This window comes from Idiotropiscis lumnitzeri, chromosome 1 (assembly GCF_059441095.1).
Source record: "Idiotropiscis lumnitzeri isolate Australia: NSW breed Sydney's pygmy pipehorse chromosome 1, RoL_Ilum_1.0, whole genome shotgun sequence".
Taxonomy (NCBI): Eukaryota; Metazoa; Chordata; class Actinopteri; order Syngnathiformes; family Syngnathidae; genus Idiotropiscis; species Idiotropiscis lumnitzeri.
In genome coordinates, this window is record NC_142391.1 from 6,425,985 (window position 1) to 6,442,740 (window position 16,756).

Here is a 16,756-nt window from a genome sequence, read left to right on the forward strand (position 1 = left end):
TGTTCCAGTGATCAGGAAGTGGTTGTTTTTCCCATAAATCCCCCCCCAGTTCCCGTCCATTAGCCCTTTTCCGTGCAGTCTTATTTTTTTTATGAGTCTTAAGTCGTATCATTGCGATTGTGTTTATGGGAAGAGCGCCAGGGGTTATTTATGTCCCCCTCTTAAGCCAAACCATGTCAGCGGAGTGTAAATTGTAGTTTGCCAATGGTGAGCACAATAATAAACGCTTAAAATTGCGGCAGTCCAAGAAAACTAATTCGATCCCAGTCATAACAAGGAGAGTTTTGAGCGTTAATGTGGATTCTTTTCATTTCTGTTAACCCACATTTTTTAACGCTGTTATTTGTCAGATTACCCAATAGCCTAACTGTTCATTTGAAAACTTTTGATATTTACAATTCAAATTCTAAAATGTGTCGGTCAAATGTAATACGTGCAAAGAATAAAAGCTGAAATATCCTTTTGTAAAACCTAAAAGTTGTCATTGTACAGTGAGGAATTGGCCTCACTTTTACATTACTTTTGAAGAGGAGCACAAGATAAAGTGCAGGTAGGCCAAATACCACACAGTCGGGTTAGCAAATTCAACTTTATTTACAGCCTCTGAAACAGAGAGAGAGGGAAAAAAAAAACAGTGTTCTAAATACAATGACAAAAAAAAAAGATGGCAGCTATTCTCCCTGAGCTTTATGAAAACAACCTGCTTGGCTATAGACAGAGGAAAAAGAAAAAAAGCAAATAACAAAGACAAGACATCCTGTACACAGCCCTAATGCCACACAAATGAAGACCAACAAGTGGACAAAACCAACGCTACTTTTTGATAAAGGTGAATGTGTTGAATAGCCTAGATATCAAAGCTACGTGGTGACAAATCCCACAGTAGCGTCCCAAAAAAAAAAAAAAAACAAGACTTGGAAGAACAGAAAGGCGTGTTTACTTGCGACGTGATCCATTATGCGTTATTAGCTCGATGGAGGGGGGCGGGAAAAAAAAAAAAAAAAAAAAAATCAGAACTGTCGTAAATTGCACGCGGTCAAGTCGTAAGGCTTCCCACAGCGAGCAAATATAGCATCCGGTTAGCACGTTAGCCTCCTTTCCTGCGCTCACTTGCTTAAAACCGCCGCAGTGAAGCGCACTAGTAGAAGTAGCACGTACGTAGTTGTCAACTAAAGCAGATTTCTTCCGTAAAACCATGATGCCGTCAATACTAGGATGATTCAGCGCACTAGAGAAAAGGCTGTCTAGCAAACTTTTTCCACAATAGTTCTACTTTTGGCCTCCAACTGTAATCCGTAGCAGGAAAACATGCGTCACTAGTACAACCACTAGACCCATTGAGGAGCCACGTGTCACCCACTGAAAGGCTCATGGACCCTAGTAGTAGTCAATAATAGTTGTGCAATACTAGTAGCATATCCGACTACTAGTGTGCATAATGGAGCGGAAGGCAGTAGTTTTGACGTTACTAGTCAAAAAGCTCTACTAGTCCGCTGAATGGTTAAAGATATCCTATCAATGTTTAAAACACCTTTCGAACTTTTATTGCATATCCTTGAGGCCAACGTAAGATACATGTACTAGTACACTTATTCCTCACTAGCAAGCTAATTCAGGACGACCAATAAAGCGATTGTCTTACTCGTGACATTTATATTTTTAAACTACTTGTGCCACTTTTGGCTTCCTAGTATGCACTTACACTTTGCTTGTAAATTACTGTGCTGCACTAGTAACATCACTAGGCCCCACTCATAGATGCAATTCGCTTCTAGCAACATCCAAGCGCCTGCTCGTAGTTGTGGCTTATTCACAGAATGTCCACTAGCTTAATAGTAGATGGCGGTCATGTAAAGTAATGACGTAGCAAAGACGGTCATTCTACTAGTGCGCTGAATACCGACTTGAGTGGGGATAGAGTAGCAACGAAATGTCCACGGCCTCATATGCTTTGTCTTCACTAGTAGAACTACCATGTCTTACTAGTGAAGCAAACTTTGCACTAGTTAACATCGGCGTGCTACTACTTCCCGTAGTGACTTACAAAAATCTATTAGATAACATCTAGCGCTTCACAAGTAGTACAAAGATGTGAACTTTCGATCCGGGAAAAAAAAAAAAAAAGTCCTCAGTACGTTCGACACCCACAACATCAAACAAAACAGCGAAACATTCTCGCGCAAAGACACATACTTTACAGCAATCCAGAGAGTGAACATACAGCTGTAGGGGTAAGAGCAAGTTCTGCTTTTGGTGGAGGAGGACGGGAGGGAGGGGGGGGGGGGTGTCGAGAACCATCTAGCGGCCCCAGTGTGAGCGCAGTCCAAACAACCAGTCTGTTCTCAAATTGTGCGAACGGCGTCCCCATTGAGTGGCAGTGCGACAAAATGCGGGTATTGCTTCTTTTGGGTGGTGTCAGCCGGAAAGATTTAAGGTGCAGCGTGACCAGTGCGTGAACTGGGTGGGGTGGGGGGGCGGTGGTCGGACATCGGAATAAACGGCGTGGCTCCTAGTGCTGGGAGTTTGGCGTCGCCTGTCCGTTTTGGACGCCGCCGCGGTTGGGCTCCGCTTCGTCTTCATCGTCGTCGTCGTCCTCCTCGCTGACCAGGAACTCTTCAGGAGGCCAGCGGAGCTCGCCGCTTTCCACCTCGCCGTCTGTGGGCTCCACCACGATGGAGGGCAGGCGGTCTTTGAGCTTGCAGCAGCGCTCAAAGTCCGACGGGTCGGGGAAGATCTGCCGAGGACAAGTTTTACATCAGCGTGAGAGGAACAATGTGTTGTGAGGAAAAAAAAATACATCTTATATAAGAGATGGTGGCTGCGAACTTTCCAACATCCGGCCACTATCAGTTCACATGGTTTGAAGCAGAATCATTGACTCAGTGATGTCAAAATTTTAATCGATTAATCGATCAAATTAATTGACAACTTTTTTTTTTTTTTTTTACTTTGTTTAGGGCCTTTATCTTAAAATCGTCCAGAACCTCTGATTTCAGCCACTTACAAGTCAAATTTTGATTTCTGTAGTCCTTCATGAAAGCCGACTGATTATTTTTGTTTTTAGTAAAAAAAAATCATCTGCTTTTATTTTGGAAAACGATGACCAACATTTTTGTCTTCTTCTGCCACGTTAGAGACCACACAAGCAACTGAATCAGAATTTATGGGGAAAAAAAACAGTTGGAAGTCATATTACAAATGAATTCACATTTAAAAAAAAAAAAATTCTTACGCAATAACAAAATTAATGAAAAATACTTTCTTCTGATTATTCGATAATCCAATAATTGGTTAGGTTGTAACGATGCACGTAGTCAGAACCTCACCTCAAACATGTAACATTAGGTAAGGAACAAAAAGTATAATTTCCGTGTGCTCTCACCACAAAACAAATACAGTGCAGCTCTACCTCTGAAATCACGACGAGCGAAATGTTGATTTCATTTCACTCAGGTGAATTGAAATGAATTCAGTAACTTTAAAACCGAGGAAAGTACCCAACCCAATTTTTGGCGCACCGTTTCGCCCCGGGTAACTGGATATTCAAGGCGGCTGTTGATATTCTTCCAGCACTTTCCTTTGCCACAAAATCGGTCCTAGCTAGCACACATAACGAGTTACATCATTGGCAAATTAAACATGTCCAACGGACTTTGCGCTAAAACGCTGCATCGTGTTTAATCTAAAGTGCTTTGCAGGCGAGGGGGCGGCATGCCAAGCTGCTCACGGCTTGCTATGAACTCATCCGGTATAGCACGGAAGATTATACAAGGGCAAAAATAATCGATAGTAAATTCGGAAAAGATACTGAAACAACACTATGAAAAATTAAATAAATAAAAATCAGCATTGAGTGTTGAATATTTCATTTGAGCTGGGAGGAAAAAAAAAAAAAAAAAGCTTGAGGAAAGAACATGAGGTTGAGTGGTCAAATGTTTGGCCAAAGCCCCAGACAGCAGAGATTATTTGAGATTTGACAACATCCATCTTTTGCACGTTCTCAGGAATCGGCGAATAAACCCAAGGGGCGGATTGGGGGGGGGGGGGTGATCTCCAGGTCCAAGAACAGCATTTTTGTTTGGACAAAGTGGATGAATATTTTTAGACCTGCATATTTCACTCTGAGACGTTTGAGGGTGGTGGGTCAGCGTCTGGGCAAAGTGCCGAGTGGAAAGTAAGCATTAGAAGAGACGAGGGAGAAAGGGAGGGGGGGGGGGGGTGCAGCTGTGGCCAAGCCTCCAGGAATTCCATCAAACGCATGAGAAGACAGAAAATATGTCTTCTGTGCAGTCTGTGAGAATTTTATCAGGTTAGGAAAACATAAGAGTCCATCATTGGGAGTTTATTCTCACCGAAACGGGGTGGGCGGGGGTTGGACATGGAATGACTTTGCCTTTGGACACGCGTCACAACTCGTTTCACTTACAGCGGCAGGAAGCGACGACAGCGCATCAAGTTGCTATTTCGGGATTGTTGTGTACCAACAGGACCAAACCAGCGCGACTTCGATACGCTCGGACATTTGAGAAAGTCATTGTTGCGAATGCTTCAACATTTACTCTTGTGCATCAAATTTAAAATATACAAAAGGGCTCCTTGGTTAACGACAGAGTTCCGTTGCTGAGGCGGTGACATGGACCCAAATCGCTACACACAGTTGTACATCACTAATTTACGCTAAGGCAGCAGAAGTTGTTTGACAATCCCATCTGGATCAGAACTAAAAGTGGAAAAAACAAAAAAAACAAATGTGCAAGTAATTTAGCGCATCTTGCGTCACATGACCATGTCTAATGAGAATTGTCAAAATTAAAAATCGAAAACTAATCGATTATCAAATGAGTCAACTATTTGACAAAAATCGAGTAATCGTTCAGAGTCTGCGCTCAACTTGACATTGCCCATATCCCATAATTTTCTGATTTCTGTAGTCCTGAACGAAAGTATACCGATTTTATTTAAGATATTTGCAAACGGGACCGTTTACAAAAACGTCAGCAATATCGTGTGTATTTCTCTTTTTTTTTTTTTTTTTTATAAATATCGAAACAGTAGGTTAGTAAAACAGGAAAAAAAAAATGTGAGACACTACGACAAACAAAATAAACTATCCCATCAATCAATTCTAACGATATTCGATAGTGAGCCGCAATTCTTACACCACTGTGTTAAATAGTTCATTGGCGCATTTCATAACTTTGTATGTCAGGACAGTCCGAATTAAATTGCAATAAATGATAAAGTGACCAAGTGGTAAGCATACTACTGGAGACCCCTCGCAACACTTCTCCAGATGCGCAGCAACAGAAAAAGTGAGACCCTCAATCGGGATTTGAGGCTCCACACGCAGTATCCCAACTAAGATATATTTTTTAAGTGAACCACAAAAACATGGTGCGATTGTCACGGAAAAAGCAAATGGATATTTTTTTAAACTAACCGAGTGAAGAAAGTGTGATTAATCGTTCCAAGATCAAATGTTCCATTGCTCTCTACACATTCAAATAAAACTGTAAAATAAAGTCACGCTACTCTGTATAAGTGTGGATAGCGATGGATTCAGAACACAGTCCGAGTGGTCAACAGGATCTGCTATTTGTGCCATTTTCATGTTTTGGCACCTAAAATCCTCCAAACGAGGAACTCACTCAATCACAAGCACATTTGAACCGAGAATACTAGACAGATGGGCCAAAGGTGTGAGCAGTATTTAGAATTTCATGTCCTAAGTGTATACTCGGACTCAGGCCGATCAAAGTTGATGTCAGAAGTGGCACCTCGCGCTTCTTTGTCCCTCGTTCCGCTTAAGTGGGGGTAAAGACGACACAATTTAGCACCCTCGCTTTGCACGCGTTTCCCCGACACCCGCCCCAACCTCCCCCCTCAGACGGGACGAGGCAGCTGGTGTGCGAAACGGCGAGGGGAAGTCGGCCTCTTCCTCTGGGTCAAGCTACATCCTCTTCAAGACCAGTGGATGCGAAGTTGGCGTTCCAAATCATAAACGCTCCGTCACATAAATCCCTTGGTGTCTACGCCGGGTGTGAAATGTGACGGCGGTACAGCAGCTGCGTGTTTTAGATGACCTTGTTGAGCCGACAGTGAAACAAAGCGGCTGGAAGGCGCTTGTCAAGACCACCTGATGGCCAATTGCGTCTGGCTTCGTTCGCCCGACGCGGATGGCTGCGGCGTCAATTTACGACAAATTTCCTGGCAAAGCAATTCCGCTTCACGGAAAGTTCATTTCTTAGATTCCATTTAATAACGAGTCTCAGTGTGTCGGATTCTGACTGCAGTCAGAATTTTCTCACCTTGTTTACTTCCCTGCCATTCATGAAATGAAGAAATATTATTTTTGATGATCCTTTGTTCACGCACGGGGACAATTGTTTTTTTTTTTTAGCCTACGGGAAACACCTGCCAGACTATAGAAAATTTTACGTTTTTGGCATTCTATGGCCTTTGTCGGTCTTGCATTTTCAAAACGTTTTCAAATGACATTTTCAACTAATTTACCACAGACAAAAACAAGAGGTATCATTTTGATAGTCTTTTGTGTGTAGCATAGTGTTTATGACCTAGTAGCAAAAACACGAATACAGCGTCTCCATTAAAATGGAAAGTCAACCCGAAAATTTCCGAGCAAGAATATGTTCTACGCAGCCCCACTAGTTGAAACATGGCATTTTGATTAATATCGCGTTTGTGGAATATGATTTAAGCAGCAAAATGCACCCAATTTTACCCATTTCAGGGGGCGGCCATTTTGTCACTTTCGTCGACTGAAAATGACATTAGTTGCTCAGATTTAGCTAACGACCAATCATGGCTCAGCTTCAGAAAACTGGTGAACCATGATTGGTCGTTATCTGAGCCCCAAGCGACTGTGATGTCATTTTCAGTCGACGAAAGAGAGACAAAATGGCCGCACCCAGAGATGGCTAAAATCGGGTGGATTTTGCTGCTTGACTCTTATTCCACAAAGGCAATATTATTTTTTTTTGCCTATGCTTTTGGGCCTTTGTCCACATGCCAACAGCATATCCCCTTTAAAAAAAAAAAAGAAGGGGGGGGGCGATTTCAAGAAATGTTAGTTTTGGTTTTGACATTATCTCATGCATTTAATTTTTGTTTGACAAATTCCCGCAGCCAAGTGCCAAAAATAAAACTAAGGTTTGATGTCATAGGATATACAATTTGTTTTTAATGTACTTTGGTATTTCATGTATTCAGTCCACCTGACTTCCTCTAAGGTCCCAAAAGTAAATAGCTACTAATCTGGAATGGCAAACAAACACAGCGCTCAATCAAATTGAATGTGACTTTACTCTTTTTGACCAAATGCTACATTTGCACAAACAAATTTGTGATTTAATCTCTCCATCTTTAGTGTGCAAAAAAAAAAAAAAAAAACGTACCTGGAAAGAGAGTCTGTCTTTGGTGGGACTGAGCCTCATGTCTTCCATGGGGGAGCTGTTGATCATCACCTCAGTCATATATCGGACGGGCACGCTGAACTGTGTGAGAAAAAATTTTTTGAAATTTTTGTCATTAAACACAACAGGAGGACCGCATCAATAATTTAAGATCCACAGACCCAAATGCTCATTGGTGGTTTTGCTCTCTGCTAAAAAGCGAATAGATCACGATGAAAAAAAAAAAAACGTGTGGTTAGGTTTAACTACCATCAATGACACCTCAAGTCATTGGTCGACCATGCGTCTCGGAGTTTTCTAAACGGAGGGCCTTGACCAATCATCGTGAACTGGATTTTCGAGCCGGGACGGCCTTCTTCAGACCTTTTTGGTAAAGGCGCACATTTTATTTATGAATGATTTTTTTTCTTATAACTTATTCAAGTGTGGAACTGCCAAAATTGTGTCAAATATTTGTCACTGGCAAACCCGTTCTCACCTACAAATGCGTTTGAACATCCTAAATGGCAAAATGCTAAAAACAGACGAGAAAGGCAATAAGTCAATGCCCTGTGGAATTATGGGGGGGGGAATAAAATGCCGAACACTATCATGCATTGCAGACAGAATAAAACCCACCAAACGCAAAGTGTGACGACCGTCAAGGTCCGACCACAACGCAGCGAGCATACGCTTGCTGTTGATGCACTGTAGCGCGGCAGGCTGTTTTTGCATTGCACCACAGTCATTGTGAGAGTGCGCTAGGGGGGAAATTGGGGCAGGGGAGGGGCGGGTTTGTGGTATTTGACTGGGGAAGGAACTCGATGCACTCGTGTTCCATCAAAGCTTGACCAAACTTTCCAAACAGCACGAGGTTGCCTGTGAGTTCAATCTTTTTTTAAAGAGTTTGTATGTTGCTGCAGTTTTACGACAACGATTGGCGGCGGCGAGGCCCGCCCGCAGTCTCGGGACGCAAAGCTCGGCGGCCTTCTCGAGACGTCTATTTAAAAACAGGGGCGGGTAAACTTTTTGCCTGGCGGGCCACAATGAGTTCTAAAACTTAACAGAGGGGCCGGACCAGGAGGAGATTTATGGAGTGTTTAGGTAACCTCACCTCATCCGAGAAAAAAAAAATAATTTAATTTTAAATGAAAGTGAACAAAAGCATTACAACAATATATCTGTCTTTGAAAAAACACATTATTTAGAAAATAAAACGTTAACAAGGTTTATTCATTTAACTTTTTTCAAGTTCGGCGGGCCGGATTAAAACGTTCAACGGGCCGCATGTGGCCCCCGGGCCGTAGTTTGCCCACGCCTGATGTAAAACATGTCGTGGTAGACGCCGGCCACCACGAGGTTGGACTTTTAGATTCTTGCTGGCTGGAAAGGAAGGGAAAAAAAAAAAATGACAAGACGCTCAACATGAGCCGACTCAATGGAGATTTGGCTTGACCCACTTTAAATCTCAGACGTGTTTGAGGATATAAACGGGGATGGTGATTAACACATGATTTCTAAATAAGTACCATTATGTAAACGCTTGTTGTCACACTGAAACCAATTCGCCACAATCTAAACGGCATTTAAAAGGGAAATGTTCTTGCATCTGCTTTTATTAGAACATTTTGCTTTTAAAAAAAAAAAAGAGCATTTTAATTACAGCCGCCCATTAAAGCCCCGAGAGAACACACTGTGAAACACTATTACATCATGAAACATCTCCCCAAAGGAATGCGCGAGCACAGGTCTGGCTTGCGTCGAACACACTCCGTGCACCGACAGTCCTCTATGAGCAAGAGGTCAGAAGATCAACGACAGGTTTTACATGCTTGCCTTTATAGCGCATGACCAGGCATTTGATTCAAGCGCAATTCCACCATGAAGGCAAAGAGCAGAGATGAACAGGTCCATTGTTATGAATTATTTCAGCTATACGTTTATATATATATATATATTTTTTTTTTTTTAAAGATGTCAAGTTCGGTCCTTGTGCAGTAGTGAGATTACAATTTCGTGTTTGTTGCCGTGCTCCGACCACACGCAATGATGAAAACTTCTTCCTTGGCGTCTGTCTAAGGCCAAGTGGCTCAAATTTGGTCGCGATCGGACAAAGCCTATCCAGAAAAGATGGATTAACATTCACTCCCATTTCTACAAATCAAGGATCAATTTAATTTCTTCTCCTGATTTGATTAAGTCAATCATCACAACAACAACAAAAAAAAAGCAATGAATCAAAATATAAAAAAAAAAAAAAATTGTGACGCTTCCCTAAGTAGTCTCTTCATCTTAACACCTAAATCGCTTCCTTCAAGACACAAACTTGATTCAATCAGTTCGAACAAATCACTCGGGACAAATTGAGCCCCCAAAGGCTCAAAGATATGAACAAACAAACATACCGCCTGGCACGCCAATGACAAATGAACCAGAGTAACGTCGGACGTGAGGACTTGCACGGTTCAGCTCCAAATTGGCTCTCTGCACAGTAAGAGTTCACTCAAATGAGCAGTGGGGGGGGGGGGGGGTAGTGGCATCACATGACATGAGTCACTAAGTGGCAGCTGATTAACCCCTAAAGCACAAAAAAAAAAAAAAAAATGACTGCCTTTTAATCACTTTTTCCAGTCCCGATTACACACTCTGTTTTGCTCGCTTATGGAAAGTCTGACATTGCAGGCAAGAGCGCAACGTGGTTGTGAAAGAATGACGATCATCCAATTGAGTCATCATCAATTCATGTCGGTGGCATGATGCGGCATGACTGGCTAAAACATTAGCTCCTGAAATGTCATCTTTGTTGCCAGCTTGGTTTCTCGGCGCAGGATGACTTAACGGAAATCGCACAGTCAGATGTGTTCGGTCTTAGTCACGTGACTTGCCTCGCAGGCATGTATTGTATAGTTTAACGTAATTTTTGATAATCCTTCATTTGAGCTTCGTTAAACGTATGGGAGCTCTTTGGCATTTTCTGGATTTTGTGTATTACAAACATGATTCTGTATTTTAATTGAACACAACAAAAGTGGGCAATACTTTCTGAGAACAAAAAAAGCTTTTTACAAATTTTTTTTTTTTTTTTTTTTTTTTTTTTTTTTTACAGAGCGGCTCTCACTTTTTTCACCTGCAATTTGAATGTTTAGAGAGTGTGCCCAATTAAAACATTTTTTCGCGATGAATGAAGGTAAGATGACATTTTTTTTGGGGGGTGGGGTAATTGCCTAAGAGTGACATACTTTATCTTGCAACTGGCCAGGTCTTTACAGGTGTACGAAAGTCAAGAATGTTAAAAAAACACGACTGTCAACTCTTTATTCCCATGATTTGTTATCAATTTGAGAATTTTTAAGTTAATAACTGGACAGTTTGACTTTATTCGTTTTTTTTTTGTTCTGTAGACAAAATCGTGTCCTTCAACTACAATTATAATAAAGCAAAAAAAAAAAAAAAAAATTGTCTGTCTAGCATGGAATGTGTGAGCAGTTCCCGCATGAAGAAAAATGACGCTATGTACCGGCTTGCCAGACTTTAATTCAACCAAGCACCTTTTGGCCTTTTTTACTGCCGCTTCACCCCTCTCCTCATCTCCCGCGAGGAGGCTGAATCGGATGCTTTCGCTATATGGATTTCCTACATGTGATAAGAAGATTGACTATTCTGCATGTGTCGCACTCAGCACAAGGAGTGTTAGGATTTTTTTTTTCCCCACTTGATACAGAATGCAGACATCCCCCGGGTTAATGGTTTTCATTCACTTAGCTCTTATTTCACTTTGACCACATTTCACAATTCAATGAATGAAGACGTCTTCCTTGCATCAAGGTCATTTTCAAGTGTTCTCATTATTTTTGTTTGAGCTACTTCAACCAATAATAATATTAATAGGGCTTGAGAGAGATGAGCGTTTCACCACCGTGGATGTCATTTCATCCGTGAGTGGGATGCAGAAGAGGGCCAGGCAGGCATGCAAAAAGCAGAGGAGGAGGAGGGGGAGGGGGAGGGATGCTCAGGGAAGTACGACAGTGACAACCTGAGAAGCGGGAAGAAAGATAAACACTCGGGCCTTGCCAGTCATATTTCTACGTGGGGATCGTATAAACATCCTGCTTGGCTAAGAATAACAGAACATTTGGCTAATAAACCATAACGGGGGCACAATGAAGAGGAAGTGTGCGGGCTGGCAAATTAGTCCGCCTGGTAGGGAAACGCCAACACTGGTCCGTATGGAACGCCATTTGAGCATTTATTCAATACCCTTGATATCCATCCGAATGTCCGTGTACACCAATTATCATCACTTGAAAGACAATTCAGCCACTAGTAGAACAATTCGTAATATTTCCCACAACAGCCTTAATAATAAGCTACCGCATTAAAAGTTAATGAAAGAGTTCTACTAGTGCACAGGATTGTCTGACTTGTGAGTCAGAGTATACTAGTTCATATAAAACTTAACCAAACCGCACAACTTTTGTCATACAAATAGGACAACAACACAGTGAGGAAAAACGGCGCACTTGCTAAACCTACTAGTGACATTATAAACCCAAACCAATATCTTGCACATCACAAGTAGTACTGTGCAGATGTCAAGAGCACCGAGTTGTACTAGTAAAATGTATTCTGTAGTGTGCAGAAATACAGTAGTGGGGAAAAAAAAACTGTCAAGACAGTCATTCTACTCATTCGTCCTGAGTTATTCAAGTCTGCTGAATTGTCTACTAGTGACAACAAAGTGCATAGTAGTACATGAAACTCATGCTTATCACGGGTTTTCAATGAATGCCCCAGAGGCTTTTTATGAAGACATTTATTGGATATCTGACAATTGAGCAAAGTGCTAGATAACTAGTTAGATAGTGACCTAGTAGACCTTTATCAGTCGTACTAATAGCAGATGTCAACTAGTGCACTTTTTTTTTTTTAGGGGTGTAACAAAAGCCGCTTTGAACGGCAAAATCACGAAACTCATTACACCATCGTCTCTCAAATTGAGCCATGCGGCTTTGAATCGAAATCCCGCTGAATTGAACCGAATCGTTCCAAATTCAACCGCCTTTGCATCGTACCTCAACCCATGTACTGACATGCACATCAGATCCTCTTTTACCGGAGAGATGCACACTCCCAACCTACAAGAATTCTAAAATTGTCTTCCTACTGAGGACTAAGAGTGTCAAAGTTGTCGGGCTAATACTGGGAGGGGAAAAAAAAAAACGTACTAGCAAGATATTTGCTCTCCTTGTACACCAAATTGTCTTAGAAGAGGCAAGAGAGTACTAGTATGGACTTTACGTTGCACATTACAGAATCCTCATACAGAATTCCATTCATTCAGTCTGGCTATTATAGCTGCAAGTCTCTTGCAAGACTTAACAGTGTGCCCCATTGTAGAAAGCGCAGACACACTCTGTCCTATAAGTGTCCAAATTGTACACACATTGCATGAAAAGCTACAGTATATAGAACACCAGTGGCTCTCGGCAATGATCACGCGCCGACTTAACTTAACGGTGCAGGCATGCGATTCACGTGTCAAGAACACGGTGAGCAAACAGGTTGTTTCCTATATTAAAAGATTGTTTTAAAACCCAAGTACCAACCAAACCAAGATTTTAGGCATACCACTACACGGGTAGCTATGATACATTTACATGGCTGCGCCGGAACCATAACCAGACCCCTGAGAGTAATATGAAATGACTCGGCAGTGAAAACAAAAGAGATGAAGTCTCATAAGATTGGTCGCTTTCCAATTAACTGTACCACTCTCAGACCATTTGGCGTTATTGCAAAAGTGCAGAAGCAAAAGGGGTGCAGATAGATGTTAGGTTTGAACTTCCGGATGAGGCCACAACCTGCAGAACAATTCTCACCAACGAAAGAAAAAGCAGCAGCTCGCATATCCTCCCCGGAGACAGGAAGGAGGGTTGACACACACACACACACACACCCACACACACACACACACACACACACACACACACACACACACACACACACACACACACACACACACACCCCCACACACCCCCACACACCCCCCCCCCCACACACACACACACACACCATATAAAGTCTCAAAAACCACAACATCCTAGGTGAGTTAAGGTTGCTTGTGGTAGAGACAGAGGTACCAAGACAAAGCGCATACGAGTATATGGACTTCAAGCTGAATATCAAGGTTATCAAATAACTGCTTCATAGAAATGTGAGCACTTTTTTTTTTTTACATCAACTCAATGCACTATGGTCGAACGAATAGCCCATATTCGCAGGTCAAAAGGGCCAACAGTAGAATCAGAAACAGTTGTGGGTTCAACCAGTGATCTGATTGGTCTTACTCGTGAGAACAAAGAGCGAACTATTATGGACATCAAGCATATGGAATAAATGGGTGCATCCTCTTTAGTGACTGCAGTGCACCTGCAGCCATTACACAACTCGAGGTTTGAGGTAGAGGAGGGGAGCGGGGGGGGGTCGGGGGAGGTCCTGGAAGGACGTAAACCCTAAAATGTATTTTTATATCTAAAGATATTTAAAAAAAGAGTGACAAACCTTTGGAGCGTGTCTGTTACACACTGCACACACGGACACACAAATATCACACATTATTGCGTGTTCCTTTGGCCCCCTATACGTTTTTTTTACTTTGATGCTCGCATTGGGGTCGCAGAACGAGTCGATTTGAAACACCTGGTTAAACTTGATTGGATTATATTAACCACCGGGTCAACACAGTGTCATAAAAAGACAAATTACAACGCAAACGGGATTATTATCATTAAGGGGGGGGGGACTCACCTGAATTAGTTCGGAGAAATACCGACATGTATTCGAAGCGCACCTGCTGCCAGTGATGTTAATTAGCTTGAGGCTCTTTTGGATGTCTAAACTTCACGTCGAAACGTCACATTTAAAACGCTCCAAAACAAATCACAAGTGTCTCAAGACAAGACAAAAAACCCCCCACAAAACTGCGAGCCGGTTGTCTAATCTTGTCTCGTCTCTCCTCGTCTGCGCGACACCGCCACTCTTGTGTGCACTTTTTATCCAGGAGGCGTGTGTACGTACGCCGCCGTCAAATTCCTCAATGGCGAGCGCCCCGCCCCCTTTCAGACGTCAGCCAATTGGAAAGTCGGCTAAGCGGTGACGTTACGACGCCCGTCATATCTCATTTTTTTGCATGTGTTGGTGTGCGGTGGAGATGGTGGTGATGCTGCGGCAGGCAGGATGCGATCGATTTGTCGTCCCCAGTGGAGATGGAGGCGGGGTTGTCGAAGTAAACGTTCGTGGCATGACTGGAATGACGAGCAGTCACTTGATGATGAGCTTGTTTGTGATGCCATAAAGCCATTCATATTTTCCTCCCCAAAGGCATGACATCATTTGCGTCACCTGTCTAGATTTTTATGTGGCGATTTCACCATTAAAATGCAACCATTGTACCCTTATATGATGACGATGTTGATGGGTGGCGTGGGTGACCTTCACGCTTAATAAAATAACCCCTAGCCCCACCCCCCACTTTAAACGCAGGTGAGCCCGAATTCAGAGTGTTGCGGTGATAGTTAAACTACAGCAGTTCTCTACTGTCACCCTGTGGCCGTTTTACGTCGGATTTATGTACAATACACCCAGTGTGGCAGCATCTGCCATTGAAAGGATATTACTGACAGAGAAGGATAATTTTATCAATGCTTTATCATTTCGTGTATTTACGATGCTCATACTAATCACTCAAGTGGAAATTCACCTCACACTGCCACATATTGCAGTATGTAAAACTGACAAACGTCATTTTTATGTACAGGTACTTAGAGGTACTATGATAGTGGCCAATGAGCACTAAGACCCCAAGGGATCATATGAGTAGCCCGCAAGACTGTTACACCAGTGAGAGGGTTTTTTTTCCCCCCCTGCGAGTTGCTAATTAAAAAAATAACAAAAATGAAACCTCACAGTGAGCTGTCTCATCATTACCACCATTTTTTCAGTTTTTAAAATGTGGCATTCTAAAGTTATGTAGGACGGTGAATTATGAGAACGTGAATGATGCTGTTTATGGCTGTAAAGTGTGGGGAAGGCTCTGACAATAGAACTCTCTCCAGACAAACAAAAATAACAATGTGAAGAAAAAAAAAACATTGACGCTCTTAACATGTTTTTTTTTTTGGACTTGCGATTGAACTACCAGTATGTGGGGCAAGAAGAGAGCTTGTCCACTTGCATGAAATGAAATAGCTAAAAGAATGTCTCTGTCAGGTCTAATTTGGGATGTAATCCAATTTGAGTTTGCACATTTATTTCACTTTTCGACGTTTTTTATCAAAATTAGACCACCGGAACCTTTTTTTCTCGTGCAATGGCAAAACATATCCGCATGGTGACGCTGTTGTCTGTTAAATCGTCTGAAAATTCTTCACGCTTTATCTTTGACAAGAGCGCTCCCTGTCGCTGCATTGTGAGAGCGTGCAGGCCAGCTGCTCCACATAAACAGCGGGTTCTGAAAGGAGACAAGCACCAGGTCCTTTTTTATAACTAACGTGAGTTTTTATAGACTACTGGGAATGCTAACTTATTTTATGGCTTTCTTGTCTGTTGCATTGAAGCGAGGCCATCGGTGTGCCTACCATGCATGCTAGGCCTTACACATGGGTGCTCACATGTGTATATGTGTACAGGTCGTGATTTAAATAGCATTTTCAAATTTTGAGTTGTGGCAGCCATGTAAAAAATACTTTGGTTACATCCTAATTAGCATAGCATAGGCTTGGTAAAATTAATGGCATATTAGCAATTTGTTAAATTAATTGCATTGCTCATATTGAAGGAGTTAGACACTTTCCTGCCTCCCTGCCTGTTCCATTTGCTGTTCTACAGTATTCATTACGCTTTTTATAATGTTGCGGTCGTGATGTACGGGTAGTAGAGGTGATGGTAGTGATGGGAATAGTGATAGTGTTGATAGTAACTCAACTTTATTTCGAGAGCACATTTAAACAAACATCGTTGCATGTTAAGTGCTTGCACATGGAATAAAAATTAGTCATACAATAACAAAGACGGTTAAAATAACAAATTAATCACATAAAAACAGTAAACACCATAAATCACTAATACAATGTTGAGTCTCATGCTGAGTCAAAAGACAAATAATGGATAGAGAGAAAGAGAGAGAGAGAGACAGAGAGAGAGCGAGAGAGAGAGAGAGAGAGAGAGAAAGAGACAGACAGACAGAGAGAGAATGAGAGCGAGAGAGTGCCAGTAGTTGTAGTGCTAGTAGTGGTAGTTGTGTTTGTGGTGGTGGTGTTGTTGATGGTAGTAGTAGGTTAGCAGTT

General features: G+C 42.1%; 1 protein-coding gene across 1 annotated transcript; it reads right to left on the reverse strand.

Annotated features, from left to right (window-relative positions):
- Positions 1 to 898: 898 nt before the first annotated feature.
- Positions 899 to 14,480, reverse strand: lbh (LBH regulator of WNT signaling pathway). The gene is made up of 3 exons (XM_088313691.1): positions 14,220 to 14,480; positions 7,416 to 7,514; positions 899 to 2,734 (listed from the first exon to the last, which is right to left on the reverse strand). Exons 2-3 carry the CDS (start codon positions 7,491 to 7,493, stop codon positions 2,510 to 2,512), a joined length of 303 nt encoding a protein of 100 aa, XP_088169817.1. The 5' UTR covers positions 7,494 to 7,514; positions 14,220 to 14,480; the 3' UTR covers positions 899 to 2,509.
- Between the last annotated feature and the right edge of the window lie 2,276 nt (positions 14,481 to 16,756).

What these genes read in the sequence shown, in the direction of transcription:
- lbh (XM_088313691.1), bottom strand. Translation starts at nt 7,493, where the DNA reads ATGACTGAGGTGATGATCAACAGCTCCCCCATGGAAGACATGAGGCTC. An exon ending in AAGACAGACTCTCTTTCCAG is followed by an intron (nt 2,735 to 7,415) that starts GTACGTTTTTTT and finishes TGTCCTCGGCAG; the next exon opens with ATCTTCCCCGACCCGTCGGA.